We start from the raw sequence: 12,996 nt of genomic DNA, 5'->3' as shown, positions 1-12,996 counted from the left end.
CCTCTTCTCCTCCACCCATCCCTCTTCCCCTCGCCCTTCTCAGAGCTGACAAGCAATTCCACTGGGTTAAAAATGTATCATTGTTCAAAGCCTATTTCCATATTATTCATACATGCAATAGAGTGATCTTTTAATGCCAATACCCCAATCATATTCCCATTGAACCATGTGATCGATCATATGTTTTTCTTCAGCATTCTACTCTACAATTCTTTCTCTGGATGTGGATAGCATTCTTTCTCATAAGTTCCTCTGGATTGTTCTGTATCATTGCATTGCTGTTAGTAGAAAGGTCTATTATGTTCAATTGTGCCATAATGTATTAGTCTCTTTGTACAATGTTCTCCTGGTTCTGTTCTTTTCACTCTGCATCAATTCATGGAAGTCGTTTCATTTCACATGGAATTCCTCCAGTTCATTATTCCTTTCAGTGTAATAGTATTCCATCACCAACAGATACCACAATTTTATCATTACCCAATCGAAGGGTATCCCCTCATTTTCCACTTTTTTGCCACCACAAAGAGTGTGGCAATAAATATTTTTGTACATGAATTTTTCCTTATTATCTCTTTGGGGTACCCACTTCCACTCTTTACCCAAGATTGCTTCTCAGCACAGGCCTTCTACTTTGTCCACGAGGGGTCTTTTATGACAGAGCTGCCAGTTGACATCTGTCCTTGAAACCTGCATAGAGTTGACATCTGTCCTTGTACCCTGCACAAAGTATCTAGGTCCAGGAGAGGTCGGGTACCTCCTCTTACCCTGGTGCTCAGCTTCTCCTCATGTAGAGTTCTCTCAGGTGGTTCACTTTCTGACCCTACTCTCCTCAGGTCTCTCTGTTTCCTTTAACATCAGGGTTAATATGATACATTTTCTAGGGATCTGTAATATTGAATTCCAAGCTGACTGCTCATTCATGGGGATGGCTGCTAAAATTGTGGTCATTCAGACTGTGACTACATGTTACTTGTACTCTTTCTGGCTGCTTGAAGTATTTTTTTTTCTGACCTGGAAGCTCTGGATTTGACTGTTACTGGGAGTTTTCATTTGGGGGTTTCTTTCAGGAAGTAAAGGAAGTTGAAGGTGTAGGTGCTTGCTGTTCTTGTTATGCCATCTTGACTCTCTGCCCTGTTGTAGCCTTTTAATTGATCTCCTAGCCTCAGGTCTAAGTGATTGGCACTTGGGAGCTGACACTTGGGAGATTCTTAATAAATGCTTATTGACTTCACTTGACTCTCCTCATTCTGATGCATTCTCCATGGAGCTATCAGTGATTTTCCTAAAAGTATGACCAGCTCTTCTTCCTCCTCAGCCAGTTAACTCCAGTGGTTCCCTATTTACCTTCAGGTTTAGAATAAAGTCCTTGGCATTTAAAGCTTTTTGCCACTTGATCCCTTCCTACCTTTCTAGGCCCTTACTCTTTATTTTCCACTCAGCTGCATGCAACCTTTTGACTGAATCAACCTCCTTATCTCTGCATCCTGGAATCCTTGGTTTCCTTCAAGACTCAGGACAGCTTCCACAGGGACTTTCTTGGGCTGCTAGTGTCTCCCCTCCTAGCTCACCTCGCATCTCATCTATATTTGAATTTTGTATGTACAAGTTTAGTTATGTGTTGTCTTCCCTATTATTAGAATGTGCACTCCTGGAGGACTGGGTCAGTGTTTTTGTCTTTCTTCTTATCCCCAGCGCCTGGCACAGTTCCTGCCCCATGGTGTTAGACCTTAAAAAGTGTTTGGTGATTGATTGATGGCAGCTGTCTTTTCTAAGCATTAAGTTTCTGTGTCGAGGCAGTCTTTTGGGGCCAGTGTGATGCTGGCATGCTGTAAGCTGTGCTATATAGCCTCCTAGCAGTGACTTTTCCCAAGGCATCATCTTTTATTAGCTAGGCTTCTGGGTAGAAGAATTGTGGCAGTGCCAAAGCGAGACTAATAACCTTTTAGATCATGTATATTGCTGTACCCAGCTGATGAGATTTCTCAACCTCCTTTTATGGTTGGAAAATTTTCTCCCATGTTCCACATATGTGAAAAGCCCATTTTGTAGTTTAGATGTCCCTGAAGGCAAGAGAAAAATCTCCTTTTGCAATGGGTAATACAATACTAGAAAATCTTTGCTTTCCCAGGGCACTGGAAAATTAAAATTTTAGTAATTGGCATTGGGTCTTGACAGTGAGCTAGATAGCAATTTTATTTAAGTAAAATGGTCTTTGATCAGTTTTAGTTTTTCCCCTTTCCCTCCCCCTCCTTGTCCTTTTTCCCTCTAGCTTAGGGATGATTTTTTTCCTCCTCATAGAACTTGTGAGCTGGAAAGGACCTCCTCCTCCCTTCCCCCTGCCATCAGGCAAGGATCCCCTGATCTTTCCCAGATAGAACTGTCTTTGTAAGAACCTCCAGAGGGGAAGATGTGCGTATTTCTTTGGCGACTATCCCAGTGTCTCACACCCTTTTGAGTTGCAAAGTTTTGCATATCTGCATACCCTTTGAGCAGAAAACAGCTGGCCACAGTTAGTTGTGTTTTCTCACCTGCAGGTTGTAATTGCTACCAACATTGCTGAGACTTCTCTGACAATTGATGGGATCTACTATGTGGTGGACCCCGGGTTTGTGAAGCAGAAAGTATACAACTCCAAGACTGGGATCGACCAGCTGGTGGTGACTCCCATCTCTCAGGTACACAGACTCAGCCCCCTTAGGAGTGGAGGTCAGCTCTCAGATGGGACTCACCAGCAGATTTCTAAAAGATTTGGTTGCATTTTTATTAAAGTTTTGCATGTTCTGCTTTTGGATTTTACAGTGTTTTTAAGGATAAGATTTTTTAAGTGATGACATACTTTTTAAGCTGGATAAAGGAGTGTTTGGATGATGGGATGGTGTTTGTGAGTTTTAAATCTACAAGCTGTGTTTTTCAATTTCCAAAATTGTAGCACCTTTTCAGAATAATTAACTTGGATTCTACCATGCTCCAGCCTAGTCTACCTGGGTGAAAAAACACATTAAACAAATACATAGACAGAAATGACAAAGACCCTGATCATTTATGGCAGATTTATTTTCCCAGTAATTGTAATATTCTGCTAATCAAATTATAATAGCTAAGGACATAGTTGAGAAGCAGATTGATAAATTGTCTGCTACAATCACCATTTCCTATTTCATTGGAACCTCTGTGTACTATTGAGGCCTCCTAGGAGTAGTTCGGAGAATCACCCTACTCTAGTCAGTTGAGTATCATTCTAAGGTGCTGCCAATTCTGGTATTTTTCTGGATTGTATGGGCTGGATATGAGCTGAAAGCACTTGGGTATCCCAGTCAGTCTTCCCTCCAGTCCCACAATGACTGCCTTTGGTTTGTAGCTAGAGCGGAAGTTTGCACAGCCTGGCACTTTCTATACTTCTGCTACTCAGGCTGAGAGGCTGTCCTTTCAGAGCAGCTCTCCTGCTCGAGGTGTCTTTGCCAGGCATGGGCTTCTTTACCACCAGCTTGCAGCTGGTGCTATGGGTGTGGAAGTCAGACTTCTTACCCTCCATGGTAGTTGTTTCATTTGAGATCATTCAGAATATCCTGATGTAGAGGATGAGAGTTAGGATATTGGTAGTCTTAGAAACGATCTTCATGGAAGTGGAACAAACAGCTGCATTTGTGATTTTACTACCAGCTTGTTTTCTACTTATAATGATTTGCTTCCACTTTGATAGCTGCTGAACAGGTGTGCTGTTTCTTCATGTTCACCTTTCTAGGCTCAGGCAAAGCAGAGGGCTGGCAGAGCTGGGAGAACAGGGCCTGGAAAGTGTTATAGGCTCTACACAGAACGTGCCTACCGAGATGAAATGCTGACCACCAACGTGCCTGAGATCCAGAGAACTAATTTAGCCAGCACGGTGCTCTCTCTCAAGGTAGACATCACTGTCCCATTGCATGGAGCATTGTTGTTTGCTTGTTTAGTTGTGTCCAATTCTTTGTGACTCTGTGGAATATAGCATAGCTGTGCTGTCCATAGGGTTTTCTTGGCAGAGATACTAGAATGGTTTGCCATCTCCTTCTTCAGCTCATTTTATAGAAGAGGAAACTAAGGCAAATAAGATGAAATGATTTGCCCAGAGTCTCACTGTAAATAAGGCTGGAATTGAACTCAAGTCTTCCTCACCCCCAGTCCCCCATTTTATCTACTGAGCCACATCCAACATGGGTATTAGCACAACTCAATTATAAGGCTTTTAGTAAATTAGCATCAATTTTGTGAATCTTGTTAAAAATTCCAATAACCTCATGAAATCAAACCCTTTGAGTCAAATACAAATGGCTGGAAAAAGCCAATGTATCTCTTCCAGCCCCCAGCCTTTTGTTTTCTTGTGATTACAGTAATTTGGCCATTTGACTTTAGAGGACTTGTTAGTAGCATTAAAAAATGACATTTGAAAAATGTAATTATCATCAAATCATGGTTTCTTCTAATTCTAAATCCATAATACTATGTACCAGTATAGTTTCTTGAAGAATCTTAGTTTTCAGGTCCTTTTCTCATTCTTTTGGAAAATCAAAGAAAATAAGCCAACACCAAAGAAAAATTAGAACTAAGCTGTAAGATCAGAGTACAGACTTGTCCTTTGGGAGCTTGGTTTTCATTCTGAATAATTTCTTTTCCTCTCCTAGTCCCCTGTGGAGAGCTTCATTCTCTCTTGGCAGTGGCAGCTGCACGAGTAATTTCCCAAATGATGGCATCATCCCCACGACAGTTGAAGTTACTCTGGAGCCCTGTCACTTTATTGGTGCAGAGTGCTCCACTGTAATTTATTATTTATCCTCTGTGAGAAGGGGGGAGGATAGCTTCAGGGAAAAAAAAATCTATCCTCCTCTGTTGTCCTAGCAAAGAGGCATTTATCTATTCAATGGCCAAAAAGACTGTTCATTCAATAAGACAACTACAGTGAACATAAATCGTGAGGACTTTAGGGAATAGAAAAGAAATAGAAAACATTGGATCTATCTTCAAGGTTCTTAAAGGCCAACTAGAGAAATTAAATAAGACAGTGTACTGTCTTTTCACAGAAATGGGTTTTGAATTTCTATGAAATTGCACACTTTCCTGAAACCTTAATTTTGTCAGGGACAAAAATCAGGATTTCTGGAAAGGGAAAGTAGGGTGATGTCCTTCCTTGTTCTAACCCCTGGGCACCTGTGACCTATTTGGCCTGTTGGCCACTATTCATTTCTTTGATTTTCTTTCTCTTTTGCACTTGAGGAAACCAGGCCTTAAAAGGGAAGAATCTACAAGCCTGCTTTGTCTCTGTAAGTAGTTTGGGATGCCTGGTGAATGGGGTGATAGTATTTTTCTCCCTTCCAATCCAGGCCATGGGCATCAATGACCTGCTTTCCTTTGACTTCATGGATGCCCCCCCAATGGAGACTCTGATCACAGCCATGGAGCAGTTGTACACATTAGGAGCCCTGGACGATGAGGGCCTGCTCACCCGTCTGGGCCGAAGGGTAGGTTTCAGGCTTTGCCTCATAGCCATCCCCACATTCTGTATGCCTTATTTCCCAAGGTCTTCTTCGCTCCAATTGTCTGTCAGTGAGCACTTGGGGTACTCTGGGTGGCAGGGGTACGGGGTTGGTTTCAATTTCAGACTACAGTCCCAAGCCTGCAAGTCTTACCTGGTCTCCAGATACCATTCAGGAGTCTTACTTTATGTCTAGAAGAAGCTGCTTCCTTTCCCTAGTCATTGTGGTCAGAATTGACCCCCAGTGGGGGTTTTGTGGGCTGAAAGCTTAGATTTGACAAATTGCCACTTGCCTCCTGACAGCAGTTTGTTCTTCTGCTCTTTGCCACTTATAAACCATTGGAAGCCAGGTCTGGGCGAGGGCATGTTTCAGGGCTATGTCCTCTCTATACCCTTCCAGGGAGATGTTCCTGAAAGGAAGCAAACGCAATTTTTCTTTCTCCCTCTAGATGGCAGAGTTTCCCCTGGAGCCAATGTTGTGCAAGATGCTGATCATGTCTGTGCATCTAGGTTGCAGTGAAGAGATGCTCACCATTGTGTCCATGCTGTCAGTGCAGAATGTCTTCTACAGGCCCAAGGTGGGGGGGTACAGGCCTGCATTTTTAATGACTCCCCCTTAGTGGCTGGCTTTTTGGGAGCCCATCTTGAGGGAGGCCCGGAATGGTCCTTTGGATCTAGTTTGGGTAGGAATAAGTAGCTATTGTGAAAAAGAGAATAATCTTGTTCCATTGTTTGACAGGATAAACAAGCCCTTGCAGATCAGAAAAAAGCCAAATTCCACCAGACTGAAGGGGACCACCTCACTCTCTTGGCTGTGTACAATTCTTGGAAGAACAACAAATTCTCCAACCCCTGGTGTTATGAGAATTTCATACAGGCTCGTTCCTTGCGCCGAGCCCAGGATATCCGTAAACAGATGTTGGGCATCATGGATAGGTGAGCCTAAAATCTTATTCTTTCCCTTCATTCTCACCATGAAAAACCCAGAAGCATTTGTTGCAGATTCTTTTGGTGTGGCTTGGCACAGAGTGAGTACTTTCTGTACAGGATTTTTGTCCTTCTAAGCCCTACACATTCAGCTGCCAATCTTTCTTTCCCCACCAAGAAAAAAAAGCCTCAAACCAACCTACATTCACCAACAAATGTTGATCTACTCCATTTTCTTATGCCTATTCTTTTGTTCTAGGGAAGTGTGATAATGCAGATTTTTGCTTCAAGATCCTCCAAAGGAGGACAGATTTTTTTGTGCCTAAAAATAATACTTTTACAAACGTATTGGAAGTAACCAGTCCAGAATCAAGATCTTGAAAGTCAAAATTCTTATCTTGGGAACATACCTGAATGATTGGGGCTTACACTTTGCTCATTCTATAAAGCAGCTATCCCTCTTTGATAATTGGTGTTAGAAGTGGGGACCTGCTGGTCATCTGAGAAAGAGACAGAGATTGAAGAGGAGAGGAGAGATGAGAAGGGTGGGAGAGGAGGAAAAGACAGGAGGAGACAGGGAGAGAGATTGTGTATGTGTGTGTGTGTGTGTGTATATGTCATACACATATGTGTGTTGTGTGTATGGCAGGGTGTCTGACCCAATCTCCTGGAGTTTGGTCCCATGTCTTTCTCTTGTTTTCCTTTGTTCTGTTACCTAGACATAAGCTGGATGTGGTGTCCTGTGGCAAGGCTACAGTCCGTGTGCAGAAAGCCATCTGCAGTGGTTTCTTCCGAAATGCTGCCAAGAAGGACCCACAAGAGGGCTATCGTACTTTGATTGACCAGCAGGTGGTCTATATTCATCCCTCCAGTGCTCTCTTCAACAGACAGCCGGAATGGTAGGCCAGCAGTACCTAATGTAGGGCACACTAGATGGGGAAGGAGTCCTCCCTGCCCATTCTGGGTCTAAAAGGACAAAACTCATGGAATCCTGGCTGTAGGGGAATGTTGCCTTTCATAGGAAGACTCATTTCTTTCATTAATCACAGATAATCATGTGCACCTTCTGGATAGATTTTCTTTTAAATTTACATAGCTGAAATAGTTATTGCTATAGTCTCTCCCAGCACTTCCTCTGGTCCTATTTCATTCTTTTTTAAAAAACCTTTTCTTAGAATCAATACTAACTATCAGTTCCAAGACAGAAGAGTGGTAAGGGCTAGGCAGGTGTGATTGAATGACTTGCCCAGGGTCGCATACCTAGGAAATATCTGAGGCCAGGTTTGAGACTCTTCTCCAGGCTCTCCAGACTCTAGTCCTGGTAGTCTGAGTCACCTAGCTGTCCCTAGACCTGCCATTTCTCAAAAGGATTAGAAATATGTTTGCCCTCTACAAGTCTCCATAGGGAAATCATATTTTCTTCCCGTTCTTAACAGCCTGGTTTCTCCCAGGCTGTGGATCTCTGGGAGTATTCATATTGTGATAATCGTTACGATTGACCATAGGTGTGTGATCCACTCAGTGGCAGGACAGACAGTTTCTTTGATTCAGAAAAAAAGCCAGATTCTACCAGAGCGGAGAATACATAGAAATTATTGAGAATGCAGTGTCACATTAGTAATAAGCAAAGATCAGTGGAATAAGGATCAAAATAAAAACCCAAGGAATACTGTACAAGGGGAGGGTTTTGTAGGTTTTGTTGTGGACCATAAGTACCCAGTTTTGAGTCTTGTGCTCATCTCTCCCCAGGGTGGTGTACCATGAGCTAGTTCTGACTACCAAGGAGTACATGCGGGAGGTTACCACCATTGACCCCCGGTGGCTGGTAGAGTTTGCCCCAGCCTTCTTCAAGGTATCAGACCCCACAAAGCTCAGCAAGCAGAAGAAGCAGCAGCGGCTTGAGCCCCTGTACAACCGCTATGAGGAGCCAAATGCTTGGAGGATCTCCCGGGCTTTCCGGCGGCGGTGACAAGGAAGCCACAGTCTCTAACATAAAGTGCTCAGTTCCGGGTCCCCCCTGTGGGATAGAGGTCCAGGACTCTAGTGACTTATTTAAAACTCACCACTTGGGGGGGCATAGCTGTCCTTGGGCTTAGAGGCCCCAAAACCAAAGGAGGACATCCTGAACTTGACTCTCATTTCTTTCCTTGTGGTGAAATCCTCAGAAGGCAAGAGCCCACTTGGCCTTGAGATACACTCAACCCTCTTGGCTGGGGCTAGCGTGGGCCCTGTGAAGGACAGGTATGTAGCACCTTTTTCTGCACAGCTGGATTAAGAGGAACTGTTTTCTCTTTTCTGAATGGCTCATGCTACAAGATCTTTGGACCAAAGGGCCCTAACATGCCAAGCACTGAAGTCCTCACCCATCAGCCCAGTGCTTTTTGAAGACTTAGCAGCAGAATGTCCAGGTGGCAGTGCCCTGGCTTTCTACCTACTCTCCAACCTGTTTCTTCAAGCTTAACCCTTTGGAAATATGTATTTGTGTATTTTTAAATACATATGTATATTTTTTTTCTGTAGTTGTTTCTTTTGGATAAAATGTATATATATTGGCATGTCTTAGTGAAATTTAGGATCTACAGCTTGGGGGAGGACATGCAGTGAAAGAGTCCCCCTCTTTCCTCCTCCCCAGAACCAAAGCCTTCATGCCTGGGCTGGGCCTGGGCAGGACATACACGTCAGGCTGGGAGTCTTGTCTTTCAGCACTGTCTCTAGCATAGCTAAGAACTCTAGGTCACCCAGAGATTAACCACATCCATTCCACAGAGTGCTTCAGTCTAGGGGTCTGAGTAGTTACAGATGTTGGATACGGAGGGTTTCCCCCACTACAAAATGTGTAATGTGTCTTATTTCCTCTTTAAAAATGCTAGGTGACATCACAAGCTTTTATTTTATTTAATTTCCACCCCCATCATCCCCTTCCACAAAACAGACCCAGTATTCCCCCAGGAACTCTTGTGAATTTTAACAGAGACTTTTTGTAGCAAAACACACATACACAAACACCTTCTTGGAGATGGTTTGTGGATGCTTAACAGCTGACTCTAGGCCCTTCTGAAGCAGCCCTGAATTTCCTTTTTTTCTCTGCTCACCTTTCCTAGGTCTTTGCTTAGGTTTGCCACATAATATGCTTAGTTGTTCTCCAGCTACAGTGCTGTCCCATTTGGGTAGTAGGTAGTACCCATATGAGGCATTAACCCTCTGAAAGCTACTTTTGTATGCTCTAGAGGTGCCAAGAGATAGAACGGGCTCTCCAAAAGCAACCTTGCTTGAAGAAGTCAAGGCCCATGGTGTGTCCTAGAATGTTTTGGATGTAGCGTCTCCCTCTGTTGCAAGCTTTTGGTGTCCGAAGGCATCACTGATCTTTAACTGGTCCTAAATCCACCTAAATAAGGTGGTCATTAGGAACCTATAACAGTTCTTTCAAAGAGAAACATCTCTCCCCCAAGGGCTGTCTTGTTTATTGGTTGCTATGCTTCCTTGGCTGGTTTTGCTTCCCCTCTTGTCCATTTAGGAAGGGTGGACCAGTTTTAAATATGTAAAGACCCTGAATTCTTAGGAGTCAGAGATTGGAGTACGTAGGCTTTACACTTTGTGAGACCTTGGGATCATGCATTACTTCATAGGATCATCAGACTTTACCCTTACTTTCAGCCCTAGTTAGTAACAGCTCTAAAACCAGAAAGGCAAAGACTAGGCAAATGAAACCTCACTGACTTGGCCAGGATCACACAACTAGGAAGGGTCTTGAGGCCAGATTCAAGCCTAGGTCCTCCCAATTCCAGGCCTGGGGCTCTAGCCACTGAACTACTTAACTTCTGGGCATTCCCCCTACCCCAGTCTGATTTCTTTTCAGTTAAATGAGAAAATTAGACTTAGATGATCTCTAAGGGCCTTTCCAGCTCTAAATCCTCTGGTCTTCTCTCCTGCTAACTTTTTGGGGGACAATTGTTGAAACCAGGCAGTATGACCTCATTATTTTCCATGTCTTTACCATCCTTCTTTATTTGCCCCTAAGAGTTGCTGCTTACTCTGAAAATTCAGACCACCTGCTGTGAACAGACTCCATTTAGGAATTGCCCAAGGCCAAGGGGGCAGGAATTATTTAGGATGTCAGGGAAGTGTCTGGCCACCACCTCCACTCTCCGCCCCCCACTAGATTCACCATTTCCTTTTCTCTGTGGGGAGTATAAATGTTTGAACCTGAAAGATCTTGAGAAGTTTGGTCCTGAAGAAGCAAGAGAATTGTGCTAGATTCACCTTGGAATGGTCCCACAGAGAAAAAATTGGCTTAAGGGCCTTAGGAACAGAGACCTCATATGTTGTGTAAAGCTTTACATAGTGAGAGTAAAAGGAGGCTGAGCAAAGAACAGCACAGCTCAGCAACCTTTCTCCCTATCCGTTTCCCCCTAGACTCGGCAGTATGATGGAGAGCAAGTCAGGTGTTCCAAGACAGAGTTGGAAGTATACATGCTCCATCATCCTACCTTATCGTCATTTGGAGTATCCCACCCCCTTTCCCTGCACAGTGCTGTCCTGCTAGAAGGTGTAATATGTGACTTTATCATAGTGGGAGGAGTGCAGCTTGGCTGGCCACCTACGGAGTCCAGAGACAGCTGATGGTGGTTTGGGTGGCCACGCAGAATGCCTCCTGGCCTCCGGCTCTGTGTGTGTTCCAGTAACCTCCTCTTGGACAGCGGGGGTGAGACACAACCTTATGGCCTCCTCAGCCCTCCCCCACACCAGGGGCCCTGCTGAGTCTACAAGCCCTTCTGACCTTCCTTCAGGAAAGATCAACATGGATTGTGGAACAGGGGCCGGTGTGGATTCCTTCCCCTGAGCTGCTTCCCCACCCCTTCCATTCCAGGACAGAAAAGTGCCCCCAGGAAGAACTCTGGTCAAGATTGGACCAGGCTGCTTTACAATGGGGCGCTTGTTTCCCTTGGCTCAGTTCGGTTTTTTTTTTTCTGACATTGGGTGATGGCTGGAGAAAGTATATGGATCCCATGCTGTGAACTGGAATCTTCCTGGTTATGAAAGTCCATTATTCTCAGTGGCCCAGCAGGTACCCGTGCTTGGGAGTTTCCTGCTCCTTTCATCTGATTTGTGTTGTGTATGCACTTGTGTCTGCATATGCATGTGGATATTGGATCTCGGTGGGGTGTAGGCAGGACTTCAGAATCCTCCGGCCCCAGCCTGATCTCACTCGACCCACAGTAACCTTGCTTTGACCACCTTCGTAGTAGCCAAGATGATAACTTCCTCCCAGTAGACTTCCATTATTTGGTCAAGCTTCTCAAAGTTGAAGGATTAGAGCAATTGAAGGGCAGTGAGCAATGGCTAATCCTACAATTAGCTTTTTCATGGGGCAGTGATGAGCAATTTAATTCAGTCTATTGACTTTCTTCCTCGACTCCTTCCTATCTCTGTATTTTATTTCATTCTCATTTTCTCACTCCCCTCAGTGTAGTGTTTGGCCTTCGTGTGACATGGATGTATATTTCGATTACTTGTATCTATTAAATGAAGTTTTATGTTCCCTGTCTTGTACTTTTTTTTTTTTTGAAGCAAATGAATACGAAACATTTTTTCCCTTCAGAAATAAAGTGAAAAATGGTTTTGATTGTGTATGGCTCTGGAGTAGATGTCTTCCCTTCCCCAAAGGATAAAGGATTCCCTTTCCAAGCTCTTATATTGTACCTAAATACAGAATCTTTTAAGGACTACGGTTGAAGAATTGTGGGCCAAGGCCTGTGCCAAGCTACTAAGTCACTTGGGATCTAGTTAGCCAGATTACATGTGGGCCTGCTTTTTTTGATGCCTTCTTTGCTCCAGAGTCATAGTGGTTTGAAAATAGAAATTTATCTGGAGGCCACCTGTTTCTGACTTCCCCTTTACCTACATCCCCAAAAATGGGCCTAGGCTTAATGGGGATGCTTCTGTTTAATCTTGGTCCTTAGTCCTATCCTGTCTTCCCACCAGCACACCCACCACAGCAAAGTCACCAGTCTTAGTTACACACAGCTCAGGTATCCTACTCCTTCCTTCATACTAAACTCAGCCCCAGGAATCATATTTCTTCCAAATTTGGAAGAGAAAATTCTTTACTACTTCCAATCCCTCCTCCCTGGAAGTACACGTCTGGTTGTCTTACCCAACTGGCCTAACTCCCAGGGCATACTTTGGCCTCCCCCTCACATCCTGCTGCCCCCTGCCTCTCATCCCTAGCAAAAATGCAATGATAACAAATGGGCCCCCTCAGCCTGTCCAGGAGTGATGGGAGGGAACCCTGAATTACTCCTTATGCCAGAAGCCAGCAAGAGGTAGGGTTAAGTTGGTGGTGTACTGATGTATTGTTTGACTAGACCAGAATGGGTTATGGGTTAGTCAAAAGGTTGTAGAAAACTAGCGTCGGAATTCAGAAAACATCCTGGAACCCCTAAACTTTGAGCAAATTGTGCAATTTGTTTCTCTGATGTCTTCATCCCCAGACTCTTAATCCACATGCTGGGGAAATAAGACTCAACCTGGCTACATTGAGGACACAGAGACTCGACAGCCTGGCA

At 44.1% G+C, this 12,996-nt stretch overlaps 1 protein-coding gene across 2 annotated transcripts in view; it reads left to right on the top strand.

Annotated features, from left to right (window-relative positions):
• Positions 1–8,941, top strand: part of DHX8 (DEAH-box helicase 8) — a 30,251-nt gene extending 21,310 nt beyond the window's left edge. For both annotated transcript variants that reach the window (XM_044676653.1, XM_044676652.1), the window contains exons 17-23: positions 2,535–2,675; positions 3,743–3,898; positions 5,352–5,489; positions 5,953–6,081; positions 6,243–6,439; positions 7,150–7,329; positions 8,180–8,941. In XM_044676653.1, coding sequence (XP_044532588.1) covers positions 2,535–2,675; positions 3,743–3,898; positions 5,352–5,489; positions 5,953–6,081; positions 6,243–6,439; positions 7,150–7,329; positions 8,180–8,399 — 1,161 coding nt within the window. In that variant the 3' untranslated portion in view covers positions 8,400–8,941. The remainder of the gene's footprint in view (positions 1–2,534; positions 2,676–3,742; positions 3,899–5,351; positions 5,490–5,952; positions 6,082–6,242; positions 6,440–7,149; positions 7,330–8,179) is intronic.
• Positions 8,942–12,996: the final 4,055 nt, after the last annotated feature.

This window comes from Gracilinanus agilis, chromosome 4 (assembly GCF_016433145.1).
Source record: "Gracilinanus agilis isolate LMUSP501 chromosome 4, AgileGrace, whole genome shotgun sequence".
In the NCBI taxonomy this organism is placed as follows: Eukaryota; Metazoa; Chordata; class Mammalia; order Didelphimorphia; family Didelphidae; genus Gracilinanus; species Gracilinanus agilis.
Note: the sequence above shows the minus strand (reverse complement) of the source record. Positions and strands in the feature narration are given on the sequence as shown.